The 27003-nt window shown below is 47.0% G+C and overlaps 1 protein-coding gene across 1 annotated transcript in view; it reads right to left on the bottom strand.

The window, feature by feature from the left end:
• Positions 1-27003, bottom strand: part of LOC115097644 (disintegrin and metalloproteinase domain-containing protein 10-like) — a 204191-nt gene that overhangs the window by 88915 nt on the left and 88273 nt on the right. Inside the window, exons 9-12 of the mRNA XM_029613575.1 lie at positions 20185-20344; positions 17159-17322; positions 10330-10501; positions 2509-2653 (exon numbers count right to left, since the gene is read on the bottom strand). Coding sequence (XP_029469435.1) covers positions 2509-2653; positions 10330-10501; positions 17159-17322; positions 20185-20344 — 641 coding nt within the window. The remainder of the gene's footprint in view (positions 1-2508; positions 2654-10329; positions 10502-17158; positions 17323-20184; positions 20345-27003) is intronic.

Below are 27003 nucleotides of genomic sequence, written 5' to 3'. Positions count from 1 at the left end.
CCAGCTTTTGCTGACACGTCTCCTTCCGCCCCACCAGAACCCCCTCGGGGCTCAAAGGGCAGATCCATCTCATCTTGAGAGGTGGACTCTGTGTCCGAGTCCTGAGGAACTGACCTGAGACGTCTCTTATCCTTTGGTGGGTTGGAGCCCTTCCTGGACTCATCCCTAGGACGTCTCTTCCTAGACTTCTGTTTTCTAGATGACTTTTTCCTCAGAACTTTGTGTTTCAAAACCTTTTGAAGCAACAGTACCAAATCCGAGGAAAAAGTGGAGGCCGACGAGCAGGAAGCCTCCTCAGGGCTATCTTCAGATAGAGGAGAGGCAGTCCCCTCCAGAGGGTCCCCCCGAGACAGCCGTGGTTGAGGAGAAAGCGCGGAAGGCACCGGAGCCTCCCCCAGGGCTGCCCGCGTTGCCTCCTGAAAAGTTTCCAAAATGGCTGCCATTCCCGCGCTAAGCGGGAACGGCTCTGTAGACGCTGAGGTAAGGTTACCCTCGCGCGGTGGCGAACGCGGCGCCCGAGACCGGCCTCCCGACCAGCCCCGGACGGCCCTTCACCACCCGGTACACAACTCGCACAAACCCTGTTGCGAGACACGCGCGCGCTGAACCGCACGCGTGACAAGCGAACCCCCACTGCATCGGACTCCCCCCTGCCGTACACCTGCAAGGAATAAAATTGAAAAACGAGGCGAAATAACTTAAAAAACGAGCAGCGGAGAGTTGGCGCGCTGAGTAAAAAATAAAAGTTTTTTGGGTTTTTTTTAATACTTGCCGGTGCTGTCCCAGGTACTGGACTCCTGCTCCAGAGAAAGAACCTAACTAAAAAACTAACACTACCACAAACACCAAAGCACAGAGACTGAGGCTTAGCAACTGCACCATCTGCTGGAGACAGAGAAAGACTGAGAGGCTGAGGCTGGCACGCTGCTATATATATGCAGGGCTGAGCCAATCAAAATCTTGCTCTGTCTCCATCTGCTGAAGCGGGAACATAACCCAGGTGTCTGGACTGATCCGGGTATGTACAGGGAACAGTACAACCACCTCCCCGGACTACCCCCGCAAAGAAAATGCGTGACATGCCGTGTGCTTAAGGTATAAATAGTATAGCGTCACCAGGAACAGCATCACAGAGCACTGAGTGAGAGCAGCGATTGGCTGCATTAGAAAAATGCTTACCTCTGATAGGTTGGCAAGGAGATGAGAATGCAACCTGTCTGACCCACTCTATGACAGGGCTGTGAGGTCACTTATGACTCACAGCAAAGGGCTGGTTTTTGCTATGGAATGGCCTTCTCCTATTTCAAACAGCTGCTAAGAAATCACCTCGAACCAAAAGAATGAAACTAATATGATATGTTTTATTCGTGGGGGATTGCGATGCGTTTCGCGAACCCACGAATACAACGAATAGGGACTTATGTGTTGCGGATTGCACATTCGTTGAAAACGAATGCACATCCCTACACAGCATCTATTTCACAATGAAGCTCTACATAGCTACTGTAAAAGGAGGTGTTTCTTGGGGGACGTGTTTGGGTTGGGGGAGAAAAGTACACATATAGAACTGAATTTTCAATTCTATGCCCACCAACTCTCTCTGAACCTCAGCTGCACAAGTAGCATGTGCAAAGCATGTGACTACTAATGTACCTGTCTAAATTTAGTCCATTTTCAGTCTGAAAATCAGCTTCAAGGTACACAGAGTCATGATGGGATTTTGATAGGAGTCATGAAAGGGGTCATAGGAGTCAGAAAGGAGTGTAGATCATTGGAGACAGAGTGAGAGATGGAACAGGAATGGTAGAGGCTAAGGAAGAGAAGCTAAAGGTTAGGGGTGATAGGAGCCAGCAAACATAAACATAATAAAAGGAAGGAGAAAGATGAGGTGATAGGGAGCAGAAATGAGAGGAAACATTGGCTTTCCCAGTCAAATTAAACTATTATATGAATTTCCAAAATTACCTGCATTGGTACTTTACCCATAGGCATAATTTTGGAATAGAGACTTATAAAAAAAAAAAATAATTTAGATTTCACTTTGAAAATTGCCAATGGAAAGCATACACGTAGAAATCTACGCCTGCTTTTTCTATGGGTGGGGTGAGGAGAAGTTTTCCCATGCATAACAATGTTCATATTCTGAAAAAGGTGCCCATTGTTTGGTCCTAAGAGTGCGTGCACTGTGGCACACTGCATTTACTTTTAGCCGCATAAGGGGTGGGCGATTTTTAAAAAGCCAAATTTTCCTGTTAATTATTTATATTTCCCATAGCCTTCAAATGAAGATCAAAGACAGTAACTTGCAGCACTGCTTGGAGCTTGCACCATTCGCAGTACCTATGTTGCTAGGCTCTTGGCCAATCAATGCATTATCCAGATCATTTTGAGCCACTGCTGTAGCTAAGACAGGCAGTTTTCTCTTCAGTTTTAAGACGAATAAAGGCTTGTGATAGTCTTGAAATTGTTAATCAGATCTAAAAATGAGATAGGAATTTCAGGGCATACCTGCAGTGTTTTCCTGGCTGTAATCTACACCGTAGTTCATCTGAAGCACTGGCACCATAACAGCAAGGGTCAGAGTCACTGGGACCCACATCACATTCCTCCCCTTGTTCCACAATTTGATTCCCACAGATAGGACGGTCGCTTTCTACAAGACAGTGGTGAAACAGTAACAGAAACAGAAACTGAGAGATGTGATCAGCCTAACACTGAGGTCAATATTCAGCACTACTTAACCAGATAAGTAGGGACTTATCTGGCTAAATGGCAGCAGCTGATTATCCTGTTCAGCAGACACCATTTAGCTGGATAACTACTTATCTGGCGAAATAGCTAGATTAGTGATGGGCAGGATATGGACATTCCAGGGAGGAGCTACTTATGCAGCTATCATAGCTGGATTGTTGTGGTTCATTGAAAACAAGAATGCTTAAAGCTATGGAGAAAAAGGTTTTATTAACTGCTATAATATAATATAAATCTTAGACACTAAGTAATAAGGTACCTTATGGAGAGACAGTGCCACGCAAGACACTAGCATAAACTCCATCTCATATGATAACACAGCATTATATAGAATTTCAGTTGTACAATTCCAACCCCTAAAGTAGGTGACATAATTGTCAAAATGTCTATGATTGGCTTTCTATTATAAACAAATCATCTGAATGGCCACACGGTAATTTAATTCTCGTCTTGCATGTAAATGTTTTCTTGGACTTTGCCAGCATTAGCAACCTTGTGTTTGTTCTAAGAATATTTTCTGTAATCCTAGATGGAATGTCTATTGGCCTTGTCCTTGTTCTAGTTATAGATATGCCTCTGTAATCTTAGATGGAATGTAAACTAACCTCCTATCAGTTCAAAATGTTCTAAAGACTTGCATTTCAGCATCTTTTATCTAACATATGGAGACTTTTGTCTAGGAAAAACCAAGTGCAAGGCTGAGAATATAATGTTGCTAGTAATTACAAACTGCTTATGATCAAACATAAAAAACCCAGGAGTACAGGAATAAAGACTTCATATGTGACATGTTAAAAAGTGTTTCACTGGACTAAGAGCCTATGAGCACCCACATCAGGATAAGTGGCAGTATTCAAACTTAACTGGTTATGATAGCCAAATAAGTTAGAACTGTTTAATAGCAGGTCTATAGTCAGCTGGATAACATCTATCTGGCTAGCGAGTGATTTGAGTATATTCAGCAGCCATGCTGCTGAATATTCCGTGTGACTTAGCAAGCTATATGTTATCCAGCTAACTCACATTCAGGCCGATTCAGTAAAGTCCGCGGGAGAGCGGGCACACAGGCCACTCGCTTGTGCACGCGATGCAGTATTTAAATTAGGTCCGGCGGTAGAAATGAGCAAAAGGAGGCGCTAGGGACATAGCGCGTCCCTAGCGCCTCCTTTTGGCCCGGACCGGCGGCTATCAGCGGGTTTGACAGCCGACGCTCAATTTTGCCGGCGTTGGTTCTCGAGCCCGCTGACAGCTACAGGCTCGGAAACCGGACACTGGCAAAATTGAGCGTCCGCGACCCGACAGCCGCGGTCCGACTTCCAATTTTTTTTTCTTTTTTTACCCTTTGGGACCTCCGACTTAATATCGCCATGATATTAAGTCGGAGGGTGCCCAGAAATGTTGAGATTACTTACCTGATAATCTCCTTTTCCTTAGTGTATGCAGATAGACTCAAAACAAATGGGTATAGTGTGCTCGTGCTAGCAGTTGGAGACGGATCTGACGTCAGCACGGGTACATATACCCACACAGGAAGTGTAGCAATTCAGTAATCTTCCTTGCAAAAGCTGTAGCTGACTGATCCTTTAAATGAACAGGATTACCCTGACCAATTGATAGTAGCTGGAGACCGCCAGTGATCACAACCGGAAGGCGTCGACACCCGGCAGGGTGGATGGCCTATTATAAGAAAACATGGCTTACCGTGAGTTCGGTGAATTCCCATGTATACCGGCAGCCGGGCGGGATGCTGAGTCCATCTGCATACACTAAGGAAAAGGAGATTATCAGGTAAGTAATCTCAACATTTCCTAGCGTGTAGCAGATGGACTCAAAACAAATGGGATGTACAAAAGCTACTCCCGGACTGGACGGGAGGCTGCCCGAGGACCGTTTAGGATTGCCCTCGCAAATGCTGTGTCCTCCCTGGCCTGGACGTCCAGATGGTAGAATCTGGAGAAGGTATGGAGGGAGGACCACGTCGCCGCTTTACATATCTCTGCAGGCGACAGCAGCTTAGCTTCTGCCCAAGAGGCCGATTGTGCTCTGGTAGAATGAGCTTTGACCTGTAGAGGCGGTGGTTTTCCCGCCTCTATGTAGGCTGCCTTGATAACTTCTTTAATCCAGCGGGCGATGGTTGGCCGTGAGGCCGCTTCCCCTAGCTTCTTTCCGCTGTGCAGGATGAACAAGTGGCCCGTCTTTCGTACTGCTTCTGACATTTCCAGATATCTGGACAGCAGTCTGCCGATGTCGAGATGGCGTAGCATTCGACCTTCCTCCGACTTCTTCAAACCTTCCGTGGTAGGCAAGGATATGGTTTGGTTGAGGTGAAAGTGTGAGACCACCTTGGGTAAAAAGGATGGCACTGTGCGAAGATGGATAGCCTCTGGAGTGATTCTGAGAAATGGATCACGACAGGATAGTGCTTGTAGCTCTGAGATGCGGCGTGCTGAACACACAGCCAGCAAGAACACCATCTTCAAGGTTAACAAACGGAGGGACAGGCCTCGAAGGGGCCTGAAGGCTGATCCTGCCAAAAATTCCAATACGAGGTTGAGATTCCACAAGGGCACTGGCCACTTAAGGGGTGGGCGAATGTGTTTGACTTCTTTCAGGAAACGTGAGACGTCTGGGTGTTTGGCAATGCTGTTGCCGTCACTCCGGGGACCGTAGCAAGACAGCGCTGCTACCTGAACCTTGATGGAGCTGAGGGACAGACCCTTCTGAAGTCCATCTTGTAGGAAGTCCAAAATGATCGGAATCTTGGCAGCATGGGAATTGGTGCCATGAGAGTCGCACCAGGCTTCAAAGACTCTCCAAATCCTGATATATGTTAGGGATGTGGAGAATTTGCATGCTCGGAGGAGTGTATCTATAACCGGCTCCGAGTATCCCCTTTTCTTCAGTCGAGCCCTCTCAATGGCCAGACCGTAAGAGAGAATTGAGCCGGATCCTCGTGGAGGATGGGACCTTGCCGCAGCAGGTCCCTGTAGGGAGGCAGAGGTTGAGGGTTCCCTGCCAGTAGTCTTCTCATGTCTGCGTACCAGGGTCTTCTTGGCCAGTCCAGGGCCACTAGAAGAACTAGGCCTCTGTGTCGCTGAATCCTGTGTACAATGGCGCCCAGCAGGGGCCATGGAGGAAAGGCGTATAACAGCATCCCCTGAGGCCATGGCTGTACCAGGGCATCGATCCCCTGAGCCTGAGGATCCCGCCTGCGGCTGAAATATCTGGGTACTTGAGCGTTGGACCTGTCCGTTAAGAGGTCCATGGCGGGCGTCCCCCATTGATCCACAATTATCTGAAAGGCTGTGGGTGACAGCTGCCATTCCTCCTGAGTTAGGCTTTCTCTGCTGAGGAAGTCTGCCGTCGTGTTGTCCTTCCCGGCAATGTGGATGGCGGAGATGTCCTGGAGATTTGCTTCTGCCCAAATCATCAGGGGAGTTATTTCTAGGGACACTTGTTGGCTTCTGGTTCCGCCCTGACGATTGATGTATGCCACCATGGTGGCATTGTCTGACATCACTCTGACCGCTCTGTCGCGAAGTCTGTGGGCAAATCGCAGACACGCTAGCCTGACTGCCCGTGCCTCTAGTCGGTTGATGTTCCACCTCGACTCTTCTCTGGTCCACCGCCCTTGGGCGGTGAGTTCCTCGCAGTGTGCTCCCCATCCGTTCAGGCTGGCATCTGTGGTGAGCAGGATCCAGGTCGGGGAGGACATTCTTGACCCCCGGCTCATGTGGCCGGGCTGCAACCACCACCGTAGCCGATACCGCACTCTGGCCGGTAGAGGTAGGCGTACGGTGTAGTTCTGTGATCGTGGGCTCCATCGAGATAGAAGGGCGCGTTGCAATGGTCTCATATGAGCCCGCGCCCAGGGCACCACTTCCAGAGTGGATGCCATGAGGCCGAGGACCTGAAGGTAATCTCGAGCTGTGGGCCGGCTGGCGTTCAGCAGAGCCTGCAGATGACTCTGGAGTTTTGATTTTCTCTTGGAGGTCAGGCTGACCTTGTCTTCTTGGGTGTCGAATTGGACCCCTAGGTATTCCAGTGACTGGGACGGCTGTAGGGAGCTCTTGTTTAAGTTGACTACCCATCCGAGGCTCTCCAGAAGAGCTATAACTCTGTTGGTTGCCCGGTGGCTCTCCTCCGGTGACTTTGCCCTGATCAGCCAATCGTCCAGGTAGGGATGGACGAGAATTCCTTCCTTCCTGAGTGCCGCCGCCACGACTACTATTACCTTGGTAAAGATCCGCGGCGCGGTGGCTAACCCGAAGGGCAAAGCTCGGAACTGGAAGTGCTGATTCAGGACTTTGAAGCGTAAATAGCGCTGGTGATCCCGATGGATTGGGATATGCAGGTAGGCCTCCGACAGATCTAGGGAAGTGAGAAACTCCCCTAGCTGTACCGAATTCTTGACCGACCGCAGAGTTTCCATGCGAAAGCTGGGGACCCGTAGGTGTCGGTTGACTGACTTGAGGTCCAGGACGGGCCTGAAAGTGCCCTCCTTCTTGGGTACTATGAAATAAATGGAATAATGCCCAGAAGTTACCTCTCCCGCAGGTACTGGGATTATGGCATTTAGGGCCAGGAGCCTCTGTAAGGTCACTTCTAGTGCCGCTTCCTTGCGCGGTGAACAAGGAGATTCCACAAACTTGTTCGGCGGAAGCCGAAAGAAATCCAGGTAATATCCTTCTCGGATGATGGCAAGGACCCACTGGTCCGAAGTGATCTCGACCCACCTGCGGTAGAAGAGGGTTAGCCTGCCCCCTATGGCTGCTACCCCCGGATGGGTCGGCTGTTTGCCATTGTGGGTTGCGGCCAGGGCCGGAACCCGAGCCGGTTCTCTTCTTGTTATGCTTAGTCAGAAAGGACTTGTTCCTGGCCTGGGAACGAGGTGCTCGATAGCGAGTCCTGTAAGGGTTGAAGCGCTGCAAATTTGTACCTCTAGATGGTCTAGAAAAAGAACGCTGGCTTCTCCTCGCCCTGTCTTCTGGTAGACGGGGTAATGGGGAGGCACCCCATTTAGTAGCCCAGCTCTCGAGATCGCTGCCGAACAGTAAGGAACCCTTAAAGGGCATTCTTGTGAGTCGTGTCTTGGAGGACGAGTCGGCCGCCCAATGATGTAGCCAAAGCTGCCTCCTGGCTGCCACTTAAGAGGAGACTCCCTTGGCTGCCTTACGAACGAGGTCGGAGGCTGCATCAGTGAGAAATGCGAGAGCTGATTCCATGTCTGCTCCCTGGGTGTTGTTTCTCGCCTGTGACAAACAGGAGCGCGTCACCACGGTGCAGCAGGTCGCGATTCGTAGGGACATGCTGCTACCTCAACGGCTTGTTTCAGAATGGTGTCCATGCGTCGATCATGCGAATCCTTGAGGGCCGCTCCCCCCTCAACCGGAATGGTGGTGTGCTTCACTATTGCGTTAACTATGGCGTCTACCCTGGGGCACGCCAACAGCTCCTTGGATGCCGGATCCAGAGGGTACATGCCTGCCAAGGCCCGACCCCCTTTAAATGAGGCCTCTGGTGCCTTCCATTCCAGATCGATTAGCTGCTGTGCTGCCTGTAGGAGGGGAAAATGGTGAGCCGGTCCTTTCATGGATTGAAAACTGGCTAAAAGACAGGAAACAGAGAGTAGGATTAAATGGACAATTTTCTCAGTGGAAGGGAGTGGTCAGTGGAGTGCCTCAGGGATCTGTATTGGGACAATTACTTTTTGATATATTTATAAATGATCTGAAAAGAAATACGAGTGAGATAATCAAATTTGCAGATGACACAAAATTGTTCAGAGTAGTTAAATCACAAGCAGATTGTGATAAATTGCAGGAAGAGAGACTGGAAAATTGGGCATCCAAATGGCAGATGAAATTTAATGTGGATAAGTGCAAGGTGATGGACTGATGAAGCAGGAGGGTAGGTTGTCTAAGAATGCCGTTTGGGCAATAATATAGATTAGACACCGAAATAGTCCAAATGTAACCTTTTATTTGAGTGGAGACATATATTCACACAGGTGCCCAATATATGTCTCCACTCAAATAAAAGGTTACATTTGGACTATTTCGGTGTCTAATCTATATTATTGCCCTAAGTGCAAGGTGATGCATATAGGGAAAAATAACCCATGCTATAGTTACACAATGTTAGGTTCCATATTAGGTGCTACAACCCAAGAAAGAGATCTAGGTGTCATAGTGGATAACACATTGAAATCGTCGGCTCAGTGTGCTGCGGCAGTCAAAAAAGCAAACAGAATTTTGGGAATTATTAGGAAGGGAATGGTGAATAAAACGGAAAATGTCATAATGCCTCTGTATCGCTCCATGGTGAGACAGCATCTTGAATACTGTGTACAATTCTGGTTGCCGCATCTCAAAAAAGATATAATTGCAATAGAGAAGGTACAGAGAAAGGCTACCAAAATGATATCCCCTATGAGGAAAGATTAAAGAGGTTAGGACTTTTCAGCTTGGAGAAGAGACGGCTGAGGGGGGATATGATAGAGATGTTTAAAATCATGAGAGGTCTAGAACGGGTAGATGAGAATCGGTTATTTACTCTTTCGGATAGTAGAAAGACTAGGGGGCACTCCATGAAGTTAGCATGGGGCACATTTAAAACTAATTGGAGAAAGTTCTTTTTTACTCAACGCACAATTAAACTCTGGAATTTGTTGCCAGAGGATGTGGTTAGTGCAGTTAGTATAGCTGTGTTTAAAAAAGGATTGGATAAGTTCTTGGAGGAGAAGTCCATTACCTGCTATTAAGTTCACTTAGAGAATAGCCACTGCCATTAGCAATGGTAACATGGGATAGACTTAGTTTTTGGGTACTTGCCAGGTTCTTATGGCCTGGATTGGCCACTGTTGGAAACAGGATGCTGGGCTTGATGGACCCTTGGTCTGACCCAGTATGGCAATTTCTTATGTTCTTAAGAAAAAATACTGAAGGCACTGCGCAGGTCTTTGGTAAAAATGTTAGGCATCATTATTTCTTTTTAGGCTAGGGTTTAAAGTCTGGCATGATGTAATCAGCTGGACATGTTGAGCTTTCTCGAAGTGTGCATTGTCACAATTTTATCGTCTGTATTTTGTTTTATAAGTGTTTACATTATGCATGTTTTTATTTATCTGTTTAGTTTTGTAGATTAATGGACTATAAATCTCTTAAATAAATAAATAAATAAATAAATAAATAAATAAAAGGCAAATTTCAAAAGCCATTTACCTGGGTAAACTGACTGAAAATTGCCCACCCTTTCCACAGATAAAAGGAAATAAAAAAATGTGCATGGTTTTACCTGCAGGCGGGCTTAGAGGCAATAAATCGTGTAGTTTTGCATTTTCAAAATTATGTGCACTATGTTGAAGAGGAAAAGTACTGCGGAAATAGCAGGTGCAAATCTCTGTGTGTACTTTCTCCAGAGGGAATTTTCAAAGGGGAATAAGCATGCTTACATTTTCCCTAGGAGAACTGGTAAAAGTGCTTGGGGACTTTGCAACTGTGCTGGCTGTTTTGAAAACTGATCCCAATAAGACTGATGAACTCTAGAGCAAGCACAATGTTAGAGATTTCTTCCTACCAGCAAAGCACTGGTCTTTCTTTGCTTGTAGAATATTTCCAATATATGCTACACTGCACGAAGAGAACTTGTCATTGTTATGCTGATTTCCATCCATAGCATAGGGAAACATCAGATAATTTCCCTCTTTGGAGTTAGTGTTGAAACTGGAGCATTCTTTGCCTTCATCGTGCTGAAACAGATAGAAAGCAATAATGTTAAAATCACGGTAACAGCTGGCAGGCAGACTGATTACAAATGAATTAGCTTTTTTTTTTCTTTTGAAGCTGATATATCTTTTATCAGATTAACGTAAGAGTTATCTGGTGCTGTATCTGAATGTTTGAGACCACATAGGTCCCTTCTTTAGAGTAAATGCCTCTCAAAGTAGACCTGATTTCCTCATTAAAAAGAACGTTGAGAGTGGTCGAGGTTACACTGAACAAATAATACAAGGGTCATACAAATATCCTGAAAGGAAAGAAAGCGCTCCTTCTTTAATTATTAATTATTTATATTTATTATTTATTTAATTTTATATACCGGCAACCGTTTGCACATCGTGCCGGTTTACAGATAACTTACAACAAGGATATGTAGGCAAAGCCTTTACAAAAAACAGTGTAAAACATAAGCTCAGAAAACAGAGCAGAAAACTAGATAACTTGTGGAAGGAGGGGGTTGTGAACGATTGTGAAGGGTAGCGGGTGTATGAGCCCTGAGGGGCAGGATTTTAAAATGTGCGCGCGTGCACCCATTCTCACACCCCTGGAAGGCACCCATTCATTCACCCACCCACACCCAAGCAGTTACACAGACACATACCCACACACAGGCTGTCGCCCCCTCACCGACACACACAGGCTGTCGCCCCCCCCCCCCCACTGACACACACGCAAGCAGTCACTCCCGTACCCACACAGCCTCTCACCCTCCTCCGATACACACACAAGCAGTCACTCATCTATCCAGGCAGGAGGTCACCCACCTCCTCACACACACAGGCACACACACACACACACACACATTCACACACACACAGGCAGTCACCCACACATGCCCATAGGGCCTAGGCCTTTTTGTCAGCCACAGTGTTCGTCTCCTCTTTTAGGTCGTCTCGTTTATCCCAACGTCATCTCCTGCTGCCGCGAGCCCAGTCTTGCGGCAGCAGGAGATGACGTCGGGATAAATGTGACTCCTGGTGCCCGGGGTTGCCACTGAGTGAATTGGCAGGGGTTTGGTTTATCCCTGCCCAATCCAATGTTTGATTTTGAAGGCAGGGTGAGGCAGGGGCTGCAGTAGAGGTGTTTTAGAGGGGCACTTTTTGCCGCTCCAAAATTTTGCCACCTGAGTCCATCACCACACCCTGCTTCATAATAGAACTGCCCCTGCCACTGGAGAAAACCCCAATGGGATTTTTAGAAACTTTGAGCACACAGCATGACTGGCAGGCTGGCTAGAGGACAGGTGGACTACCTATCTGGCGAATCTACTCATCAGGAGTAGTCAAGATGCTTTCCAAACTGCTAGTCTGGAAAGGAGGGCCACCAACCAGGAAGTCAAGGCAGCCATTCTTGAGAGAATGGGACTTACCCCAGAAGGCTACTGACAGCGATTTTGGCAGGGAGTTAGGCAGGCTGGAGAAAATCCAAGGAACCTATTCCATAGGTTTAAAGATGTCACCCAGAAGTGGTTGCAACTGGAAGGAAAAACTGGGGTGGAGGTTGCCAAGGTGGCTCTGTTGGGACAGTTCCTGGATAGCCTCAATCGGCCCATGCAGCAATGGATTTACCAGCACCTAAGTCTTATTGTTTAAAAGGCCTTGGAAGCAGCAGAAGCCGATTATCAGACCTAGCCCATTCCCGAGTTGCCCCGATTCCGAAGGAAGCCTCTTGATCTGGATAGAGGATGGTGGAGTCCTAAGACTCAGAGGTTTTGACCATCAATAGTGCTGGTTCGGCCAGTCTTTTCACCTTACCTGCAAACCCCAGTCGGGCACCATGCTTCCGCTGTGGAGAAAGGGGCCATTTCGATAGATGGGGGGGAGACAACCCCAAAGCCGCAGAAAATGACGTTCACTTAAACACAAATCTTTCTGCTAACAATCCAGAACCTGGCAGGCCATCACGGAGCCACCCACATCAAAACAGTGCGCACATGAAATGGTATAAGAACATATACAGATCTCGTGATGTGGGGAGTAGTCTCAGGGTGTGTGTAGGGCTAATTTCCACAGTTAGAGTGAGCAATTTCAAGTTATGGATCTTTAGGACTTGAAGGAGGTGGAGTGCCCTCAATACATCATTAGGTTTTCTATTGCCAGAATCTCCCCTGCTCATAAGACTTTAAAGCTCTCACAGAAAAGAAAAGGGTTTTTATCTCTAGCATGTGGCTAATCAATAAGCAAGGCTCTATGCAAAAGACTGAATTCTAATAGTTTCAGCTTAATTGTGTTTTTGACAACCATGTGGAGATGCCCCTTTTAAACCCAAGGCAAAAACCTGGAAGTGGATGCCCGTCTCTTTGTGCCAACTCTTGTAATGTTCTGCGTCTGTTTCCTAAAAGCCTTGCGCCATTCCAGGCCTTAGTGAGAACTCCAAAACAAGCCACAATTCAATTCCCTAAATTCTTTTTATTCATTAGCAGCTAACATTCCATCAAAACAGTTTGAAATAGGTATCTAGCAAGGCTTAACACAGCTCAACCTCTAAATTTCCAACCAGTTTCACACATAAGGAGAAAAGTACAATCCTACTAATCCTGGGCTGGTTAGATTCCAAGTGATTGACTAGAATAACCTTTACTGTCTGGAGTTCCAATTATATAGCTTGCAACACAACTTACAGACATTTAATGACAGAGTACATTTCAAACTTCAATGTACAGGGTTTTCTAAACACCACAGTTTCCCCCAAAGCATACAAGGACCGAGCTGATCAAGCATGGCTCCAAAGTGCTGATTTTCCACTACACGATTTCAACATTCCAAGCTTTAGGGGTGTTGCATTTCAGGACTCCTGGCTAGGAATTGTTGTACAGAGCCCATCCTGTGGTGGCCGAAGAGAGGATGAGGACCCTGTGGTCACCAGTGGACCCCATCCTGCTGGCCGCTGAAGAGTATGAGAGGCCGGGTAGGCCACCGTGAAGCCCATTTTGTGGTGGTTAAGGAGAGAGGAAAGACCTGGTGGTCATCAGCGGACCCCATTCCACTGCGGGTGAAGAGCAAGACAGGCTGGGCAAGTCACACTATGGGAGAACCCAGCAGCCACCAACAGATCCCCATCCACAGGTAGCTGAAGAAGAGACCCAGGCCTTGAAAGCCTGTATAGATAAGTCTGTGTGAGAACCTGTGTGTGTATGAGCCTGGGTAGGTATGGTGAGAGAGAGAGAGAGAGAGACAGTATTGTGGGGGTGTGTGAGAGAAGTAACGAGAGTGAGAAGAAGAGGAGGGAGTGTGAGTGAGAGGAATGGAGAAGAGGTGAGAGGAGGGAAAAGAATTCTGAGAGGATAAGGGGTGGAAGAGAGGGGTGAGAAAGGGTAGAGAAGAAGCAAGAGTGTATAGGCGGTATGAGTGGGACAGATTATGCCACAAATGCATCTCTGCCATTCACCCCTTCTGCCATTCCCAGGGGAGAGATACATAGAAACACAGAAATGATGGCAGAAGAAGACCAAACGGCCCCATCCAGTCTGCCCAGCAAGCTTTCACACTTTTTTTCCTCATATTTATCTGTTACTCTTGGCCCTTATTAGTAACTTTTTGGTTCTAGTTACCTTTCTTACCTTCCACTGCCGCCACTGATGTAGAGAGCAGTGCTGGAGCTGCATTTAAGTGAAGTATCTAACTTAATTGGTTAGGGGTAGTAACTGCCGCAATAAGCAAGCTACTCCCACGCTTATTTGTTTACCCAGTCTGTGCAATTCAGTCCTTGTTGGTTGTTGTCTGAATATAAATCCTCTTTTCCTCTTTCCCCCCTGCCGTTGAAGCAGAGAGCTATGCTGGATATGCATTGAAAGTGAAGTATCAATCTTATTTGGTTTGGGGTAGTAACCGCCGCAACAAGCAAGCTACTCCCCCGCTTTTTTGTGAATGCAAATCCTTTTTTTCCGCATTTCCTCTTGCCGTTGAAGCATAGAGCATTGTTAGGGTCGCATTAACCATGTGTGTGTTTATTGAATTAGGGTATTAATCTCCAGGTAGTAACTGTCATTCCCGCAAGCCACCCCCATGCCTCTTCTCTCCATTCAATCCTCTAAACTTTATGGATCCACAGTATTTATCCCACGCCCCTTTGAAATCCTTCACAGTTTTGGTCTTCACCACTTCCTCCGGAAGGGCGTTCCAGGCATCCACCACCCTCTCCGTGAAGAAATACTTCCTGACATTGGTTCTGAGTCTTCCTCCCTGGAGCTTCAAATCGTGAACCCTGGTTCTGCTGATTTTTTTCCAACGGAGAAGGTTGTCATTGTCTTTGGATCATTAAAACCTTTCAAGTATCTGAAAGTCTGTATCATATCACCTCTGTTCCTCCTTTCCTCCAGGGTGTACATATTTAGATTCTTCAATTTCTCCTCATAAGTCATTCGATGAAGACCATCCACCTTTTTGGTCACCCTTCTCTGGACCCCCTCCATCCTGTCTCTGTGCATTCAAAGATACGGTCTCCAGAACTGAGTACAGTACTCCAGGTGAGGCCTCACCAAGGACCTGTACAAGGGGATAATATCTTCCCTTTTCTTACTGGTTATTCCTCTCTCTATGCAGCCCAGCATTCTTCTGGCTTTAGCTATCGCCTTGTCACACTGTTTCGCCGACTTCAGATCGTTAGACACTATCTCCCCAAGGTCTCTCTCCTGCTCCGTTCACATCAGCCCTTCACATAGAAACATAGAAATGACGGCAGAAGAAGACCAAATGGCCCATCAAGTCTGCCCAGCAAGCTACGCACTTTATCCATTTTTTTTCCCCTTTTTCTCTCTCCCACCTGTTACTATTGGCTTCCAGTACCCTCCAGCCCTAATTCCCCTCCACCCAATTTAGAGAGCAGCTTTGAATCTGCATCCAAGTGACATCCAGCTCAATTGGGGGTAGCAACTGCTGTAACAAGCAGGCCACCCCCTTGCCCCATACTCTTACCCACCCCTGTTTTTATTTTTATTTTTTTTTGGAAATAGCAGCCCTCCATCCTTCCGCTCCGTGAAGGTGGAACACCAACTACTGGCCACTGGCATCCCGCTCCGTGAATGCCTCTGTGGCTACTGCCGCTCCGTGCAGTGTTTGAATGCCTCTGTGGCTACTGCCGCTCCGTGCAGTGTTTGAATGCCGCTGTGGCTACTGCCGCTCCGTGCAGTGTTTGAATGCCGCTGTGGCTACTGCCGCTCCATGCAGTGTTTGAATGCCTCCGTGGCTACTGCCGCTCCGTGCAGTGTTTGAATGCCTCCATTTTATTCACGCCCTCTAGACTTGATGGATCCACAGTGTTTATCCCACGCCCCTTTGAAGTCGTTCACAGTTTTAGACTTCACCACCTCCTCCGGAAGGGCATTCCAGGCATCCACCACCCTTTCCGTGAAGAAATACTTCCTGACATTGGTTCTTAGTCTTCCTCCCTGGAGCCTGAGCTCGTGACCTCTGGTTCTGCTGATTTTTTTCTGTATTTTTTTAAATACAGTTCTTTTGGATTTCCACTCCCCATATGCATGACTCTGCACTTCTTGGCATTGAATCTGAGCTGCCATATCTTCAAACACTCTTCCAGCTTCCTTAAATCCCGTCTCATTCTCTCCACTCCTTCCGGGTGTCCACTCTGTTGCAGATCTTAGTGTCACTGTAAAAGACAAACCTTACCTTCAATCCCGTCTGCAATGTTGCTCACAAAGATATTGAACAGGACCGGTCCCAACACCGATCCTTGCGGCGCTCCACTTAATACCGCTCTCTCTTCAGAGTAAGTTCCATTTACCATCACACATTGTCTTCTGTCCCTCAACCAGTTTGCAATCCAGGCCACCACCTCAGCACTCACTCCTAAGCTTCTCATTTTATTCACAAGACTCCTGTGCGGGACCGTATCAAAAGCTTTGCTGAAATCCAAGTAGATGACATCGAGCGCTCTTCCTCGATCCAATTCCTTAGTCACCCAATCAAAAAAGTTGATCAGATTTGTCTGACAGGACCTTCCTCTGGTGAATCCAAGCTGCCTCTGGTAAAGAAGGGAGAAGGCAGGTGGTAGGGTTGCCAACTTCATAGGAATATTTTTACCCTATCTGCCATACCCCTACAGGACCCCTGCCACCTACCTCCCTTCTTCTGCAGCATTTCAAATCACTGAAAGAGCCAAACTCCAAGGGATAACACCCCCCTCTACCCAGCCTTCTCAGGGACTTGAAATCTTGCATACAGTCCTTCATTTCTGAAAGGATCACTAGTTGCAAAAAAAGTGAAAGGAAAGCTGGAGATTAAAAAAGTCATAACCAAATCAATTGGGGTCTAGGCAGCGCACCAGGAGTGAAACTGGGCAGAGTAGATGGGCTTATGATCCTTATCTGTCATCATATTCTGTTTCTATGATTCCCTCAATCACAAACATGAAGCCTGCGGCACTGAGATCTCTCTTTCTTACTCTTTCAATCTTCTCTCCTTGGGGTATTCCTGGAGTCTCTTCTGAGCTCTCTCTGTCCCTCCAAAACACCCAATCAGGTTCCTTTAGAAGCTCTGGAAGTACCAGTCTGCCTGGGAGCTCTCTGCCTCTGAAGTAAGACGTATACGTCTTGCTCCACCAAGCTCCTGGTCAATATAGAACTGACTCTCTTTATCACATGTTGGGCTGACTTTGCCACATGTACTTACCGGAGCCCCAAGGCTATGACCGAGTTCATGTGCTAAAGTAATATGAATAAGTCTGGGAGGTAAATAACGCCCATATTTCTGTATTGTGATCAGTCCTGTATTCAGGGATGCCTCTGACTCGTCTTGTAACTTGGCATACTTTGAACAAATTCCTCCAGAATTTCCTGAAACAAAAATAAGCTATTAAAACAGAAAATAAAATGCCTAAATAGCTGAAAATAATATGGACTTATGAAAAGACAGGGCTGGAAGGAACTTCATGAGGACATCTCAGCCACCCGTCTGTGTCTTCAGGCAGGATCCACTGTGCCTAACCCATTCCAGACAGATATTTATGTACTGGGTCCTTACATTCCAATGGCAGAGATTCCACCTCCTCCATATATAACTTTCTCCAGTAGCCAACTACACCTCCAATCGGATTTAACTACTATATGGAGATGTCAAATATGATCATCTTTACAAAAGTACACAAAACTGGGCAAAATCTTTGTCCAAGGCTTAAATATCTTTTACATTTTTGATGAAAATGGACTCCGCAAACTCCCCTTTTAAATTAATATTCATTAAGGGGCGGATTTTAAAAGGGTTACACGCGTATATTATGCGCGTAACCCTGAAAACCCCCTCCTGCGTGAGCCGAGCCTATTTTGCATAGGCCCGGCGACGTGCACAAACCCCGGAACGCATGTAAGTCCCAGGGCTTGAAAAAATGGGCGGGGCGTGGGCGGGTGGGGCGGTCTGGGGGTGAGGAATGGACATGGCCAGAGGCCTCTCCACTGCCGCTGGGCCTGGGGATCCCGCGCCTACGCCTGCCCAGAGGCAGGCGTAAATAAAAAAATAAAGGTGGGGGGGGGATTTAGGTAGGGCTGGGGGGCGGGTTAGATAGGGGAAGGGAGGGGAAGGTAGGGGGGGAGGGAACAGGGAAAGCCATCGGGGCTCCCCTAGGGCTCCGCGCACGCAAAGTGCACAAGTGTGCACCCCCTTGCGTGCGCCGACCCCGGATTTTATAACATGCGCACGGCTGCGCACGCATGTTATAAAATCAGGTGTAGATTTGTGCCCGACGGGTTGTGTGCACAAATCTATGCCCGCACGTAGGTACCAATATCTGGCCCTAAGAATCTGAGGGGGAAAAATGATTCAAAACTGCCACGACTCATTTAGCCTGTCCACTTTTAAAATTGTGCAAAATAGCTCTTAGGCAAAGTTGGCCAAAAAAAAATTGCATTTTAAACTTTTGCTTCAAAACCACCATGGCACTTTTGCTCAACCCTTAAATTTGCTCTTTTGCATCTAGAAATGTATATCTTGAGTTACAGGAGAAAGCAAATAATGAAATGGACTAATCTCTGAGAAGTCATTGCTAACACTGATTTAAAAATATGTTAAAAATAAAAAAGATCTTCATTCTTGTTCTTGTGAATATGGTACCATCATACAAATTCCACGTGTCTCAAGAAGTAACAGATATTATGACTGATTGGTATTACCTTTTGCAATCTGGTTAAATTAACAGCTGGCACCTCTCATGAGATGATGGTGTCTCATACAATAACTGCACGTCTCACAAGAAAAATCCCTCATCAGAAAATGACCCACTTATGTGATAATTGTCTTTTATGAGATACGCCACTCTTGTGATGCATTCTTATTTAAGGGGCAGTTTTTAAAAACTGATACAGGACTTGCATGCAGGCTGACGGCGCTGTGGCTGCTTCAATACTCTCAGACTTTGTACTTGCGCAGCAGGTGCAAAATCCGTGCCCTAAATCACGGTGGAAATTTCAAAACAAAATCTCTGCATGCTACCTGCCAGCTCGCCGTTCCTGCCCCAGTCCTACCCCTTAGTCAGGGAGGAAGAGCAATAGGACCATACTTTTACCCGCAAAGGGGAAGGGCCATTTTCAGCCCCTGATTTTACTTTGAAAATTGCCTCATGAGATAATTGCACTACTCATGACATTTTTGCCACCAGTGTAGGCTTGGACGCTAACTTTCAAACTGGCGTGTGTGAACACATTTCCGCATTCGTTGGCCCATGTCCAGGCAGTCATTTTATGACATACGCGTGCATATGTTAAAAAAAACAGCCTGGCTGCATTCACACGTGAGCCAAATTTTAAGTGGGCGCGTGCAAATCCCACTTCTACTGCACATACTGAGGGATTTTAAAAGGGGTGCGCGTCGATGTCATTCCCAGTTTCACTAGTTCATCCCCAGTTCTCCCAGTTAAGAGAGAGGTCCTCCAACCCCCACCTGGTTTGATAGCCTTCACTCCTCCCAGTTAGCCTGGACTCTTAAAACCCCACCTGCCTAGTTTTCGTTAAATTGTAACTGACATGGCATCCACAGCAGAAGTAAAGTTACACTGCAGGGGGCCCAGGCACATGCCAGGTCGCATCAGTATTTATGCGCACATTTTAGGTTCACACCCCACCAATTTTTTAAAAATCTGGAGATGTGCGCGCTGTGGGAGATATGCGCATGTCTGGGTGGCTTTTAAAATCCCACTCAGCATGCACAAGCGCAACTTATTCGCACATCCCCTAATTAATGTGCGTGCCGGGGAAATGTCCTCGTCTTGGAATATCCACAGTAAGTCAGAGAATGGTGCATAGTCTATATAGGTGTTCATAAGTAATTTTCTTTTATTATTTATACAAAAATGGCAACTCCACTGTTATCATCAATATTTTTCAAGGGGTCCCCCGACACAGACCCGTGTTTCGCCGAAGATGCGTTGGGAAGGACAGATAACTTTTAACAACAGATCGTAATCTATCCTGATAGCATTTGACAGGGAGTGTCGGGGGACCCCTTGAAAAATATTGATGATGACAATGGAGTTGCCATTTTTGTATAAATAATAAAAAAAATTACTTATCAACACCTATATATGGACTATGCAACATTCTCTGCACTTATTGTGGATGAACTATAATTTCTGAGTGCAGTCTCTGCTCTTATGTTCTTTGGATTCGTCTTGGAATGTAACATAATGCAAGCATTGAGGGTGTTCTTACCAGCTTTTCCATTCCAAGCAAGACCAAGAACGCCACTGTAATCTCTGTCAGTCAGCAGGTAAGACAGGCAGTAACTATTCCAATTGGATTCTGAGTGCAGCCTAAGAAGCTTTTCTGGACCAATGAAATCAGAATACATGGAGTCATCCTCCTGAGCTACCTTGAAATTGGGAAATAAACAGCCATAATAAGCAGCTTGCAACAAGCATGAAAAATCTCATGTACATGAGTTAAAATGGTCTGGAAACATACAGGAAGAGTTAATAAGGAGCTAAGGATGCCCAAGGGGCACTCAGCTGAAATTAGCTCAAAACTGGTGTTACAAACAGCGAACTACTTTTATTTAAAAAAAAATAAAAATGTTTTGCCAACAAAGCCAAACCACCAGTGACTCTGTATCACTATTTACCACAATTCAGGCTATCAAAGAGCTTCTAAGAAAGCTATGTACGAAGTGAACTTGTTAAATATTGAGGAGGCTGTGTATAAGTGAGTTCATGCTCACACAACTCTTACCTCAATAAAGATGCTACATTTTTTAACTTAACACTGTAACTTTAATTTTTTTAATTACCCCATGTCAGTAAAAGTTGAATAAGGAAAAGTGAAGATCTATTTTATTATTATTTTTATTGAAGACTTTGTCCCAATGTGTGCATTTTGAAGATTGCTCCTTTAATAACTTGTTCATATATGTTTTTATCAATAAAGTTAGTGGGCTGAAAGTGTTCCAGCATACATGCAATGTAGAATGATCTCTTATCCTTTCCTGTAATTTTTAGCATATCTGGATATTATACCAAACAGGTAAAGATGCTTTAAATATGGCCAAAAACGTTTGCTTTTTTTACTGAAGCTATGGGCATGTAATTTTGGTTTCATTGCAAATCCTTTAGCTTTGCTGACATCGGGGTTCGAGTTTGTCTAGTGTGTCAATTCCCTCAATGTTCCAGATCTGCATGATGTTACAATGCATACCCAAAAAAGAACAATAAGAGGAAGGGAGTTTACACTTATTGAAAAGTGACAAGACACATATTCACATGATTGTGCTAATGTAACATAAATTCTTACATTAGCAGACTGGATGGATCAAATGGTCTTTTTCTGCTATTTTTTTCCATGTTTCTATGGCTGAAATGCTTTCATCTTCTTTATCACAGAACACATTTCCATGGCACAATGAATCCCCAGGTCTGAAGGGAGATCATAATACACAGGCACTTTTGCCATATAGATACGCTACATTAGCAAGCGTGTATTATTCACACTGACTACCAATAATCAGGGTCCCCAGTTTTCCATGATTCTATGGCTGCGGCAATAGCTGGACAATCTAGGTCTTGCTGTGGAATTAAAAAAAACGACTCAAACACTTGGTTGCCTGCCACTCTTACCACACATTGTTATGACCTTGGTAGAAATGTGGACCCTTGGCCTGTGCTGGGATTGATGCTACCTGGGAGGAAGACCTACTGCAGGTTCCCAGCGACAGGAGATGAGGCAGACGGAAGGCAGGGGCCAGCTGGAGCTTCACCAATACCAATCCCGGTATGAGCCGCTTTACGGAGCATTTTTTGGGTATGAACCCAGAGCCACCACAACTGTACTGCAGTGAGCTGGGCTGCCGGTGATGGTACTGGCAAGGGCAAAGGTAAAGGCGGCCTGGGTTGTCGTCCAAAAACAATCTGAAAAGGGGAGGCCCCAGTTGAGGTTCCGGCATGTGAGTTGTGGGAGAACTCAGCCCATGAGAGCAGTGTCGCCCAATCATCCTGACGGGAGTTGACATAAATCCGAAGAAATTGTTTTAAAGTACGATTTGTACGTTCTGCCTGACTGCTTGCTTGAGGGTGAATTGCAGTGGTAAAGTCCAAAGAAATGAGAAACTTCTTACAGAGATTGAGCCAGTAACGGGCCGTGAACTGAGGGCCGCGATCAGATGCGATGTGCTGCGGGAGGCCGTGTAGGCGGAAGATATGTAGCATGAACAGTTGGGCCAAGTGAGGAGCTGACGGGAAGGAGGGTAGCAGGATGAAGTGGGCCATTTTTGAAAATCGATCCACTACTACCCATATTACTGTGTTGCCCTCTGATGGTGGAAGATCCACAATAAAGTCTGTAGAGATATGCATCCAAGGCTTCATGGAAGTAGGTGACGGCTGTAAAAGTCCCCAAGTCTTTCCAGTAGGAATCTTATGTTGAGCACAGGTTGGGCAAGAATCAACATATGCTCAAACATCTTTGCACATCTCAGGCCACCAATAATATTGTTGGAGGAGTGTTAGCATCTGGGCTCGTCCCGGGTGTCCAGCTAACTGAGAATCGTGCCCCCAGGCCAGTGCTTTGTTACGCAGTCTCCTAGGCACCACCGTTTTACCAGGTGGGACCTTGAATGTCATAGAGAGGATGATACAAGCTGGGTCTATAATATGTTGAATAGACTCATCAATATCTTCAGCAGAGAAGTTCAAAGTTAAAACGTGTGAAAAAAAACGCCCAACGAGCTTGACGCGGGTTCAGACATTGGGCCTGTTGAAGGTACACCAGGTTCTTATGGTCAGTATAGACTGTTATACGATGTTGAGCTCCCTCCAGCCACTGCCGCCACTCTTCAAATGCCAGTTTAATGGCAAGAAGCTCTTTGTCGCCAATGGAGTAATTACGTTCAGCCGAAGAAAATTTCTTAGAAAAGTAGGAGCAAGGATGAGAAGTTCCAGTAGGGTCATTCTGGCTTAAGACAGTTCCTACCCCTTCGGCTGAGGCATCTACCTCTACCACAAATGGACGTCTGGTATCAGGATGCCGAAGGCAAGGTTTTTTTGAGAAAGGAGCTTTTGAGCACAAGGAACGCTTCTTCAGCCTCTAAAGGCCAGGACTTGATGTTTGCCCCTTTACGAGTAAGAGCCGTGAGGGGTGCCGCTAATTTAGAGAAATTCTGAATAAAACTAGATAGTAGTTAGCAAAACAAAGGAAGCGCTGGAGCGCACGTAATCCGTTATGATGGGGCCATTCTTGAATACATTTCAATTTGGAGGGGTCCATCTGGAAGCCTTGTTTGGACATGGTATACCCCAGAAATGGTAGTGACTCTTGTTCGAAAATGCATTTTTCGATCGTTGCATAGAGATGATTTTCTCTTAGGCATTGTAAAACCTGTGTAACGTGCTGTCGATGCGTCTGTAAATCAGAAGAAAAAATCAAAATGTCATCTAGATAGACTACAATGCAGACATAAAGCAGGTCTCGGAATATCTCATTGAAGAGATGCTGAAAAACTGCTGGAGCGTTAGTCAATCCGAAAGGCATGACTAGATATTCATAATGTCCATCTCTGGTGTTGAAAGCTGTCTTCCACTCGTCACCCTCCCGTATTCTAATAAGATTATATGCTCCTCAAAGATCCAACATAGAGAACACCCTGGCCCCCTGTAAATGGTCAAAGAGTTCAGCTATTAGCGGCAATGGATATCGGTCTTTGATAGTAATGGCGTTTAGCCCACAAAAATCAATACATGGATGCAGAGTCCCATCTTTTTTCCCAACAAAGAAGAAGCCAGCCCCGGCTGGAGATTTGGATCGCCTAATAAATCCCTTCTGTAAATTGTCTTGGATATATTCGGTCATAGCATAGGTCTCCGAGGCGGATAACGGATAGACCCTACTGCGAGGCGGGGTAGCTCCAGGAATCAGATTGATACTGCAATCAAATTCTCGGTATGGAGGCAAAGTGTCCACAGCTTTTTTGGAGAAGACGTCCACAAACTGACTGTACTATGAAGGCAATCCCTCAAGATGGGAGGTGCAGATGAAACTACAGGAGGGGTTTGATCCTTTAATGCAGGTCTTATGGCATGCTGGACCCCAGTGGATAAGTTTTAAAGATGCCCAGTCAAACTGTGGATTGTGACGTTGCAAGCACAGAATACCCAGAACTATTGGATGAATGGCTTTCTGGATGACATAGAAGGTGATACGTTCAGTGTGGTTCGGTGCAATGTGGCACTCCATCGGAACCGTGTGATGAGTTACTCTCCCTGGCAGGGGATCTCCGTGGATGAAAGATATAATTAACGGCTTTAGACATAGATGAGTAGGAATGTGCAGTTGTTCAACCACATCTTGCAGGATGAAATTTCCTTCGGCCCCAGAATCTCCTAAAGCCAGAGTGGAGAACTGGTGATCTCCGAGAAACAGGGTGACATGCAGAGTTAGTGGGGGAGCTGGAGAAGTGATGCCTAGGGTTACTTCCCTGATAGAGCCTAGGCTTGGGAGTTTCCCGGACATGATGAGCAGCGAGCAATGAGATGACCTGATCCTCCACAATATAGACAGAGGCCTACCTTACGGCATCTTTGTTGTTCCTCAGGAGAGAGAGGGCCATGACCTAACTGCATCGGTTCTTCGACAGTCCCTACTGTGGTGGATGCAGTTCGAGAGACAGAAGAAAAGGGGTGAGAAGGAGTAGTACCCGCCATGCGCCTTCCCGTGCTTGATCCCTCACGAGCTCTTTCCTCTAGACGGCAGTTGATCCTGGTTACTAATTCAATAATACAGTCCTGAGAGTGAGGTAACTCGCGGGCTGCCATTTCGTCCTTAATTCTGGGTGATAAACCCTCCAAAAATATGGACCGGAGACAGTTCTCCTCCCAATGGAGTTCTGATGCAAGTGTTCTAAATTCAATGGTGTAATCAGCCATTGGCCGACCTCCTTCTCGAAGTTGTAGAAGATTGGAACCAGCGACTACTTGCTTTCCTGGATCATCACATACTGTTCGGAACAGCTCCAAGAATTTAGGAAGGTTTTGCAGGACTGGGTCTGACCGTCGCCAGAAGGGAGAAGCCCTTACCCTCTAACAGAGACAGGATATATATAGTTTTTGTAATATCATCCGGAAAGAGGGAGGCTTGAAGATGGAAGTGCATGCTGCATTGGTCAAGGAATCCCTGGCACAAGCGAGGGTCGCCAGAATAATGTGGAGGAATAGGTAATGGAATCATTGAACGGTTATTTTCCTGTATCACAGATGATAGTGGTAATGGTGGAGGAGCTGCAGCTACAGAATCAAGACGGGCATTGAGTCGCTCCAAGGAAGACGCCACGGATTCTAATACCCGTTGCTGCTCCATAACCTGCTGGGCCAGTCCAGGAATGGCCTGGCGAGCTGAAGCCTCTGCCGGGTCCATGGCCTTGGTATTCTGTTACGAAACCGGAGGTAGACCCTTGGTCCGAGGTAGTGTTAGCGCTACCTAAGAGAGAATCCTCTCTTAGGTCCGTACTTTCGGAAGGCAAGGCCAGGTGTTTCAGTAGTTGAACAAGTACTTCGCCACTGGAAGCCCGTAGTCCCCGCAGAAGGAGCCCGTAGGGACCCGGGCTGCTTGGACTTAGGAGAATCACTGAAGACTGAAGATAGGTCTGGATGCAGGAGCCTCCTGCAGGTCATGGATTCCAGACAGCTGGCACCTCCAGCAGGTCATACGTCAGTCCAGGAGGAGAGGCCAAAGAATGGTCAACAAACCAGTCCAAGGTCCAAGCCTGAAGAAGAGATGTAAGCAGGTCCAGGAGCGATCCAGGAGAATGGTCGGAAGCCAGTCCAGGACCAATCCAGGAGAATGGTTGGAAGCCGGTCCAGGGTCAAGCCAGGAGAATGGTCGGAAGCCGGTCCAGGGTCAAGCCAGGAGAATGGTCGGAAGCCGATCCAAGAGATGATCCAGAAGAAACAGTCCAACAAGAGAGGAGAACAGCAGCAGAACGAAGAACCAGAACAAGACCAGGAACCAGGAACTTGGAGCTCTGGAACAACCCAGACTAGAAGCCTCAATACCAAGGCAAGGTCTAAAGAGTAGACCTTGCCTTAAATACTTGAGCCGAGGGAAGAGACCCCGGAAGGAGTCACGACAACTTCCTGTCGTGGACCCTTTAAATTAAATCTTCAGCCCTGCGCGCGGCTCTAAACAACCTGGAGGGGGAGGAGTTAGCCCGGCCGAGCAGGAACCATGTGGCCGGGCTCAGCAGCAGCAGCAGCAGCGGCCGCGCAGGGAGCATTGGAGAGGGCTGCCTGCTCCAGCAGGAGCCCCGAAGGTGGCCCGACGCGGCATGCAGGTACCTGGCTCCAGTCGCGGACTGCCGTGGCCGGTGGCCATGACAGCGGGTGCATCAGAGGCGCTCCGCTGCTTCAGACGAGGAACCGGCCCCGATCACAGAACGCTGCGGCCGGCGGCCATAACAGGAACAGGACCTGGAACAGGGTCAGGCGGGCAAAGGCAGAAACAGGAAGCAGGAGCAGGATCCAACGCAGGAGCAGCAGGAAGCACCAAGAAGACCTGTTGCCAAATCATCAGACCTAGGTTGCCACGGGGTATATATGGGAAGAGGCCCCGACATGAACGGGAGCGGTTGGCTGCATCTCCCTGCCACGGGCCCTTTAAATTTGTGCGGGCCATGCGTGCGCGCCTAGGGGGCAGGGCTGAAAAGGCTGAAGTCGGCGGGTATCCCTGGTCGGGGGGAGAACAAGACAGCCCCAGTAGCGCGAGAGGAGCGTTGACCCTGCCGGGGGTCAGGAGTGGTGAGGGTGCGTCGGACAGCCAACTCGGGGCAGGTAGGCCTAACACACATGTATCTCTCACACTCCTCTTCATATAATGCATCACCATACAAACCGTTCATATCGACATCTCATACTCAGCAATTCTGATCATATGCACACTAAATAAGGGGCGAATAGACCATCAAATCCCTATTCAACATTGTAAATAACCTCATCTCTGAAAACATCAGCGCAGACATAACCGAAACCAAAAATTTGAGCCAAGACCTAGCAT

The sequence above is a fragment of the Rhinatrema bivittatum genome, chromosome 8 (genome assembly GCF_901001135.1).
Source record: "Rhinatrema bivittatum chromosome 8, aRhiBiv1.1, whole genome shotgun sequence".
NCBI classification, from domain to species: Eukaryota; Metazoa; Chordata; class Amphibia; order Gymnophiona; family Rhinatrematidae; genus Rhinatrema; species Rhinatrema bivittatum.
The sequence above is the reverse complement of the archived record's forward strand: the minus strand, read 5'-3'. Positions and strand labels throughout refer to the sequence as shown.